At 43.0% G+C, this 9885-nt stretch overlaps 1 protein-coding gene across 3 annotated transcripts in view; it reads right to left on the bottom strand.

Annotated features, from left to right (window-relative positions):
* Positions 1 to 9885, bottom strand: part of TEX2 (testis expressed 2) — a 116165-nt gene that overhangs the window by 3299 nt on the left and 102981 nt on the right. For 2 of the 3 annotated variants that reach the window (XM_037807874.1, XM_037807875.1), the window contains exons 9-11: positions 4157 to 4282; positions 2176 to 2385; positions 9 to 129 (exon numbers count right to left, since the gene is read on the bottom strand). In XM_037807874.1, the coding sequence (XP_037663802.1) occupies positions 9 to 129; positions 2176 to 2385; positions 4157 to 4282 (457 nt within the window). The remainder of the gene's footprint in view (positions 1 to 8; positions 130 to 2175; positions 2386 to 4156; positions 4283 to 9885) is intronic. The other variant, XM_037807873.1, reaches the window with a different exon arrangement.

The following is a 9885-nucleotide window of genomic DNA, read 5'->3' as shown; positions in this document are numbered from 1 at the left end:
TGGTTTACCTGGAACTCTTGCTCGAGTTTCTTCTCTATCCAGTCTGTCACATGAACTAAAGTCACTTCTCTCTCTCCAAGTTTTGGCCGAGCTTTCAGCTCCACATATGGTGGTTTCCGGAAACCATACCTTTTTTTCGAAGAAGACAAATTATAAACTTAGTAACTTTTAGAAGCAAAGAAATTTAGTAGACAAGCACTGATAACAAACATTCCTCATTTACACAGGGCTTTACTACTATTTAAAATATCCAATTATTCTGAAAATCTCCTCTAAAAATATTCCAATACAGAACGTATAAATTGGGAATTCCCTGTGTGCCCTGAATATTTAGAGCTGTGATGAATTTGAGCACTTCTGGCGAACTGCAAAAGCCAGAAGAGTCACTAGAAAAGTTCATGACTGGTTTCTTGTTTTTTTTTCTAAGATGGTATTATCCTTTTTTTCTTGCCATTTTTATAAAAGTAGTATATGTACATTACCAAAACTGAAACCTACAAGCATATATAAAGCAGAACGTGAAAGACACTGCCTTTTTCAGAATCTTACTCCCAAGACAGGACCACTGAGAGAAGCGGGGTCAATTTTTCCTATACTCCTAATATGTGTATAGAAATAGATAATGTTCTATAACCTGCCTTTCCACCCCATGCTGTACTGCCGATCAGCTCTGCTTTATATGGCTTCCCAGTGGAGCAGGATGGCACTAAGAACTGTTAGTAAAGTGTTCAGGCAAGAGACTGTGCTATCAAATTATTCGAAAACTTCAATCTGTCAGTCCAATATTTTTGTAAAATACAATGAAAATGTCAAATTGCAATAAAAGTTTCTAAACACTCAACAGCTATGCTAATCTCTTTGTGGATCAGTAACAAATGGTTCAGCATTTGCCTAGACTTTGGGTAGCACTATCCTAGAGGCCTTTAATTTTATCGTCCACGGAGCCATGGCATTTATTTGAACTGATAAACCAAAAGCTTGGAAGTAAAGGGAAGAAATGATGGATCAACTCTTACCGTTTCAAAACCAGATTTTTTTTTAAAAGGGTTGGAAGGCTGTATGTTAAGGTATTAACAGTGGTTATTTCTGAATGGTAGGATTATGGGGCTTTATTTTTTCTGGGTTTTCCTTTTTCATATTTTTTTTGCCACTTTCTCACTTTTTAAAATAATGAAGTTATTTGAAAAATAAAATCTATAAAGGTATTTTTAAGTTTTAATTAGGAAATACCAGCACCATCACTACATGGTTAGTCAATTCCACACTCCTCTTCTGATCATTCCTACAAACCCTTCTGGATACCAAGGAAGTGTACTAGCATGCTAGCTTCACTTGACGATACAGCAGGGCTATACTTTTCATACGAGTGTTGTTTATGGCACAGTGAGGTCTCTTATGTAATCATAGCATATACACTTACGGTCCATTTTAAAGGACTTGGAATGTGAATTTTCAATTGAGATTTATAGTTAGTTATTTTCTCCTGTTGGACCCAGGAATAATTTATTCCAGTGATTCTCAATCCTAGTTTAGGCCCCCCTCCCACCCCTAAATCCTGAGTGGGCTGATCATGTCTTTATTTTCATTAGGCCTCATAGGTGACTAAGACGTGCAGTGGGGCTGAGGACCACTGGTTCATTAGATGCCAACTCCTTGGCTAGACCCTCTACCACAATCACCTAGTATACATGCTCCTGTCTCCTGTATCTGGCTCTTACTCGGGGAAGTCTTCCCTTACTGCCCAGACTCTGCTGGATGCATGATCCACCTGTCACGTGGGCTAACTCGGCACTCACCTCAAAGGATGCTGTGAGGACTGACCAGGAGATGCAGTGGCAACCCAGGCCAGGCCGAGAAGAAGGGCCCTAACAAGGGGCAGCTGTTATTACTGGTGGAGGAGCTGGTTTTAGAGAAGAGGAAGAACAAGAATAGAGACAGCTCATCCTACAAACTTTTGCGTACTGACCCTACCTTTCCTTAACATGTGAAGATAAATCTTTAAATGTGATTTAACCATTCATACACAAAGGGAGAATCAGATTTAGAACTAAAATTAAGCTTCCATGAAAAAATGGAAAACATCTGAAAGTGCTTCTGCCCAGGAGAAGGTACTTTCTGTAATCTTAAGGTCAAGCAGGCTGGGAGTTTGATGGCCGCGCAGGGCCCGCTACACACCATATTCGGTCAGTCGGGGGTGGTGGGATGTTGACCGCCAAGGTTCCTCTACATTCTTGAACTTCGACAGTTAGCAGCAGGGGTGTATTGGAAACTTCTTCAATCTTCTTTTTAATGAACTCTGTCTCTGTTGCTTTTTGGAAATATTTTGACTTGGTGATTTTATCTACAAACCGCATAATCTTACTTGTTCGATGACCTCCAACATACCTTCAAATGAGGGACACAAAGGGGGACATTAGTGTAAACTTTGTTCCTTCACAAACAAAAACCTTGTGGCTTTTTTTTAATCACTTATTTTTTTAAGAATTATTTTGTATCATGCAGAGTTTTCCCAATCATTTTTATCCAGGTATTTAAAATAACTGCCAAATTTAAATTTAAATTATGAAATTTGCTTTGCTTTACTAAATTATCTGCCTTTTCCCGTGTTGGCATATGGCTAGCAGTGGTATGTTTACTGCAGTAAAGGTACATACTCTAAAATGGGGGCTCAATTGAAATTTTTACAGCCTATCATTTAGAGGACAATAGAGGGACATAATATTTGTACGACCAGTCTTGTACCAACTGCATGAGTGTCCACGTGTTGGCCCAGTATAATAAGGACAGAGACACCTTGTAGCTTTTTGTTCACCTTACATTAGACCAGTGTTTCTTAACCACAACACTCAGGATGCTTTGGACTGGGCAATTCTACAGTGTGGGGAGCTGTGCTGTGCATTGTGGGATGTTTAGCAGCATTCTTTGGCCTCAACCTACAGGATGTCAATAGCACAATCAAAAATGTCTCTAGACATTGCAAAATCACTCCCAGCTGAGAACCACTGCTTTGGAGAAGGTATACACATCAGAGAAAGCCCAAGTCTTGACAATGGTGAGTTAGACAAGGTCCTCATTCTGCATCTCATCCATCCTCCTTTATGTCACTTAAACACAACATAAATTCGATGTCCTATTGGAGAAATTGTATTGTCTCTATACAGCAAGTGATAAATCATGCTGCATCAACAGGTACACAAAACATAGTAATTACCTGGCTGCCTTTTAGGTGATGTCATACCAAATATGAGTGGCAACTACTTTTCAAAGGTTTATGAACATCTAAAGAAAAATGCTACATCAAGTTTAGCAGACCAAGTACATTTTTGTATCAGGTCATATCTACCATAAAACTGCTCTAAGAAGAGAGAATATTTGCTTTTTAAAACCTTCACAGTTTAAGAAAGTCAGGAATAGGATGTGTGTAGGGAAAAGTCATCATTCTTAAGAAGGTCAAGCCTTAAATAATGCACACAAATGTTAGCACCAACTCCTCACATGCCTGGATTCTCTTTTCATCTTCTGTAGGTTTTCAGAAGTGAATCAATAGGCTGATGTTTTCTTATAAAAGCTTCTAAATCCCCTGGCTCCTTTATAATCTTTGTTTTTTCAACTCACTTTCAATACTCAAAAGATCCATACAAAGGGGCTGTTTAAACACTTTGATCATTCCACAGTCTATGTAACAGGCAAAGGAAGCCCCCAAAATGAATTTCATGATCAAAAAGATCAGCGAAGTCATGTACATTTCTGCAGTTCACAAAATAAATCATCTGAATGTTTTGGCTTTGAAGGAACCAGCAGCTCAAGAACAGCACATGGGACCCGCTGCAGGGGAGTAATGCTCTCCTCCCAGCACCAGGGGGAGGTAGTGAGTAATCTGTGCTCAGTGAAGTGTTCTCAGTAAACGCAACCTTCATCTTCTCTCCTATTTACTCAAATGGCAGGAGAAAGCCATTTTAATTTGGGACCCTCTTAAGTGAGGAGAGCTATTTTGGTCTTTTCGCTCTGGGGATTGGAACTTAAACAAGCCACAGACACTGGATATTTACTAATGCACACGAAATTCAATGTGAGGGAGAAAGGAAGAGAAAAAGGCTCACTTCCAATTTGTTGCTGCCTGTCCCCCTGGAGGCCCCAGAAGCTCTGGCCCACTCACCCTTCAGCCCCTGGGAGGAGCTGCTTATCTCCCCCACTGGGCTCCGGAGCATCATCTTCGTCGGAGGAGCCGGCGCTGGAGGACTCCTCATCGCTGTCGGCCAGACAGTACGCTCTGGGCCTGCAACTGAGCAGGGGAAAGTCACCACTGTGCCCGCCCAGCACCCCAGCTCCACTTAGGAAAGAGCACACTCGGTCCCTCACCACCGCAACGGGGTCCAGATGGAACCGCTGCCACACATATTATCATTTTCTCCAACCCTCCCCAAAACAGAAGAGGCCCAATCCAAGAGTCCTTGGATCGGCACGGTTACTCAGGGAACTCTTCAGGGCCACAGGCCCTGAAGCAGCTGCGGATGACTTGGGCCCAGGAGAGTTCACCTTTAGCATGCATCAGAAGGAAAGGTGGTGGGAGTGTGATGCAATCCACACAAAATGCAGTGGTTTCATCACTAATGCAGGGGTGGCCAAGGGGAAGGTTGTATGGAAAGATAATGGTTGCAAGGGTGAGAGGATGGTTTATGTTGGAGACAGAACGACGTCTCAGTGGATGACGGATTTTCAGGCACGCTCCTTGACCCTGGCTGAATTCAAAATCTATGATGTTTTCCTGGTTTAGTGATTCTGATTCCCAAATTAGTTCTGACCCAAGACTCCTTCCTACCAAAAATATATATCTTACCCCCACAACTGCCTCATCTCCTAAGGGTCACAGAAAAAGACAACAACCACAAGGTAGAAGTCTGCAGAAACTCTAGGAAACAACTGACACAAGAACCCAGGACCTTTCTGGGACATGTGCAAATTTAAAGACCATACTTTTTACTCTAGAGAGGAATTTTACTCTTCAGAGAGAAATGTCACTTAATAATCCTTCCAGGAATGGGGGCTGCTGGATCACCAGCAGAGGTGAGGGCTTACGATTCCCCTCTGAGGGCAATGGAAGCTTCTTGGCTGGGGGTTGGTCACACAAAAGGCAGCTCCCTCCCTGGATTATGGATTCAGTTCAGAGAGAATTGGCAGTGTCTGTCTCTGAGGCCCAGTAGCATAACTGGGATGAAATGAATGAGGGACAGAGCAGTTCTGAACATTAGTAAGGAAACAAATGGTCACTAAGCAGAGGCTGGGCCTTGGATTCTGCAAGGACAAAATGGCCCAGAGAAATCATGGCTGTGGAGCTCAGGTCCTACCCCTGCAGCTGCACTCCTTCGGTTTTCCTCTGATGCTGTCCTTGGGCTGCCAGGAGTCCACTTAGACAGTCATCCGGCAACAGGGCCAAGGGAACCCAAGGGCAGGACACATGCCAGTGTGGACATTCAGGTCTGGCAGAGGCTCCAGCACGGTGTGCTGGGAGGGCGGGACTGAAACCTCTGCCCCTGAAACAGGAGCCTGGCTGAAAGAGGACCTCGCAAGTATCCTCTGCAGCAGAACGCGAAGATCCTCCTCAGACCCAACTCTGAAACATTAGAGTCGGCTGCTGCAGCCAACAGGCTTGGTTTGAACACCTACGGGGAAACTCCCTCAGCAGAAACAAAAGCCTCTTGTCCCTCACCATGGGGCCTATACCCAATCGCCTCTTTCTTCCTCCTTCCACATCAGAGGTCTGCCTAGCCCAGAAAATGTTTCTATGCATTCCTTGACCACAAAGCCGAGCTTTTAGTGGTTAGGCAGCCTTCACAAAGATATTCTTTTGTTTGAAGTGTACATAGCAAAAAGCCCAAATTGGGTCTTAGAGATCAGGAAAGCCAGGAATTTAAATCCCCAAAGATTAACCACCACCTCAGAAACATCTCTTTACTTCTGTACCAGCAAAAGGACTGTGTTCTCTGGCTCTCGGACCTGGTGAGGCCAGCTATGGAATCTGTGTCCATTATGGCATAGGCAGGTGGCAGTTCCTCATCCACAAAACACAAAAGGCTGCCTGGAAGATCTGAGACCACAGTGAAATCTGCTGAGCCACCAGCTTCTGTGTGTCCCCACTGGTATTTGTCACCTGGCAGCTTCCAGAACCCAAGCAGAAAATGCCAAAGGCTGAGCACTGCAATGAGTTCTCAGGTTCCCCAATTAATCCTTCAAAGGACAGAGCCCGGGACAACTTTTGTAGCTTGAAGTTAATAATTTAGATAATGCTATACCAGTTTAATGCAGATCAGATGATGCGAAATTCTGATTTGACCAAATGGAGCTTCTATTCTCTGCAATGGGAGCTGTATTCAGTGGCATCCGATACTGTTTTATAATGAAGGGCATACATTTTAGGATCTCAACCTGAGGATACCTGCATGAGCAACATACTGCACTTTCCTATATGAGATGTGCTGTAATTTAAAAATAATGACCTTATTTTTTTAAAACACATCTTAGAATCCCAGATGAGTGTGATATCCTTTCAGAGAGCCACCTTAGAAGGCTTATTTCAGATATGCTGCCTCTGCTAAAAATCTTTTTGGAAATGTGTTTGGAATCAGACACATAAGAAAAAGTGAATTATTTTGTCACGGATACTGTCTTGATCCAAACATTTTATTTCTTGGTCTCATAATCACCATTGTCTCTGAATGACTTCTAGCAATTTCTCAAGATCCAATCCATCTACAAAGCAGGATGATTTTGTTGCTACTCAGGATTGTTAAAGGATTGTCATAGACTCCAGAGGCAATTCTAAAAAGCAGCTCCAAAAATGCTTTAAGTGAAGGATGCATAATTAAACAGCCCTGTAAGGTGTTTGCTTTGCAAGGGACCACGGTTATATGAATGTATTCATTTTCTTTTATTTAAGAAAAATCAGCCCCATACATCAGCCATGTGTCTACACATGGACATGCACCCACAGAACCAGATTGTCACAGGGGAACCTGCAAGCACTTGGCTCCCGGAACATTGGGGTTGGGGTTGGGGGCTAGTTTGGGGAATGCTGTGGACCACCGACCCAATGCAGGGGTCAGAGGGGGCTGCCCTTTGGGGACCTGCACGCGGGGCCCATGCTGCGGTGGTAGAACTTGGAGAGACCAGGTGCCTCACAGGAAATGCTTCACTCCAAGGCCACTCTTCATGTACAGACCACCAGACAGGACATTTCCCTTCTGAGTGACTCGTTTTTGGTCCTCTTCATGTCAAATTCCTCAAGTAAAGGCTGCTCAGGTCACTGTCCTGAATTCCATTTTGATCACCTGATTGCCCAAGGGTTATGTTAACTACAGTATGTAACAACAAAATCATATGGGAGATGAAAGGACTAAAGGAAAAATGCCCACAAATATGACGTGTATACACATTTCAAAGGGAAAGGACTTCACTTACAGATTTCAATTTCTCAGTGTTGCCTCAGGGTAATAATGTGAACAAACTTCCTGCCAGTCAGCAGGACATCTCTCAAGTTGAAAAGCATCTCCTCAGAGACTCCCCAAGAGCACAATCATTTGCACACTTGAAGGGGGGCTGCAAAAAGCAGTGAGGCTAAGCAGAGGCCCTGATGGAGCAGGGAAATAGTGGGGTAGCAGGCCCTTGCTCTGAAGTGAGGCCTCAGACAGGGAGCCCCAGGACCAAAGCTTGCCTGGGGGGAAGAGCTGCTGCTGGCTAACTCTTTGGACATTCTTCTTGGAGAGGCTTATTATTCAGGTATCACTTCCAAAGATCAAATGCTTAATAATGGCTACTGTGTATACAGATTTGGATTTCTCCCTGTGCTGTTCAGCCTCAGGGTGATTCCATATGCTCAAGACTGAGGAAGTGGGGTTGGGTACTTCCCCATGGCTGGGCTTCAGAGACTCTCGATGCTCCCAGAAACTGTGAGCCAAGTGGGGCAGGTGGAGGCATTTTCTGGGAAGAGAATCCCAAATTCTCAGATTCCCGAAGGGGTTCACTATACAAAATAAGGACTAAGGGTCTATTTTACCAGGTCTTTTTCTTCTGAGTGAAGTGCTTTTGGGTTGTTTTCTTTCTTGTTTTTAAAATTAAATGACATCGTGGGATGGAGAACATCTTCTTGACCAAAAGGGGGATGTGAAAGGAAATGAAATAAGCTTCAGTGGCAGAGAGATTCCAAAACGAGCCGAGAGATCACTCTGGTGGGCACTCTTACGCACACTTTAGACAACCTTTTTTAGGTTCTAAAGAATTGGGGTAGCTGGTGGTGGATACCTGAAACTATTAAACTACAACCCAGAACCCATGAATCTTGAAGACAGTTGTATAAAAATGTAGCTTATGAGGGGTGACAGTGGGATTGGGAATGCCATAAGGACCAAACTCCACTTTGTCTAGTTTATGGATTGATGTGTAGAAAAGTAGGGGAAGCAAACAAACAGACAAAGGTACCTAGTGTTCTTTTTTACTTCAATTGCTCTTTTTCACTCTAATTATTATTCTTGTTATTTTTGTGTGTATGCTAATGAAGGTGTCAGGGATTGATTTAGGTGATGAATGTACAACTATGTAATGGTACTGTAAACAATCGAAAGTACAATTTGTTTTGTATGACTGCGTGGTATGTGAATATATCTCAATAAAATGATGATTAAAAAAAAAAAAATTAAATGACAGCCAATTAGATACATCAACATATAATTTACTACTCTCACAGGAAGAAGTGAAATACTTTATATCAGACTCTTCCAGAAAAAAAAATGTCCTTTAGGAATGGATTAAAAATAGAATATATCATCTTCCTGAAGCAGAGGTTTTGTTGTTGTTTTTCCAGAGAAATTTTAAGCAGGCATAACCCTAGGCTCCCTGAAAAGGCAAGGCAAGATGCCTTTCCCTTCACACTTAGTCTAGAGCAGCACTGCTTGCTGGGAAATATGCCCAACCTCGGGTCAGCCAGACTTTACAAACTTGAAATTGTGCCAAGAGAGCTGCATGAGAACCGTGAACCTAGAACACCCAAGTGGCAAAGCACCCAGGGAGCTGCTTGGTTCGGGGCCTCACCTGATGCCCAAGACACCCCCTTTCTGATGGAGTCCCAGGTACATAAGTGCTTCTAACTGAAGTTTGTTCTGTCATGTTCCTGTTTAGTTAGCCCTCGTTTTCCAGAGATTTTCACAACTGCTTTTCTGCCTAAGATGCTTCATTTTCTAGGAAGCTGGCTCTGTGACACTGTCATCTTGAGGCTGGACGGATGATGCTCAGCCGTGCGTGGGGGTTGGGTGGAGGCGCCCAGGACAAGACGTCACGTCTGACTAGAGAACTAGATCAGGCCCAGGCAATTCAAATCAAGGAAGTTTGTAGTACTTTCCCTGCCAGAAATCCTCTTAAGTACCCCCAGATCTCAGTCCTCTGCCCAGACTATGACTTTAGGTCTAGGAAAATAATGAAAGGATGAGCTTCTCGGCAGCTTCACATGGAATCAACAGGATTCAGCACTTATTGGGCATGAAATGCTACATGGAACATTCACAATTACCACTCACCAGAAAACACAAATCCACAGATTGCCGAATCCAAACAGATTTTAACAAATAGCAGGAAAATGAAAAGAAAATAGCACAAATACAGGTTAGATTGCACAGAGCAGGCAAAATTCTTTAATTATTAAGATAGGAACATTTCATTAAGTAACCTGGCTACATCAGGATAATCTAGTTAAAGAACATTCTCAAATATATGATCCAACACCCCCAACATGCTATTTATCAGATGTATGAATAAAAACATTAGGTCAGTATCATAACTTGTCAAAAATTTAAGAGCCTGTGTCTTATATTAAGACCCTGACAAGGTGGCTCCTTGTGG

The sequence above is a fragment of the Choloepus didactylus genome, chromosome 18, assembly GCF_015220235.1.
Source record: "Choloepus didactylus isolate mChoDid1 chromosome 18, mChoDid1.pri, whole genome shotgun sequence".
NCBI lineage: Eukaryota > Metazoa > Chordata > Mammalia > Pilosa > Megalonychidae > Choloepus > Choloepus didactylus.
The sequence above is the reverse complement of the archived record's forward strand: the minus strand, read 5'-3'. Positions and strand labels throughout refer to the sequence as shown.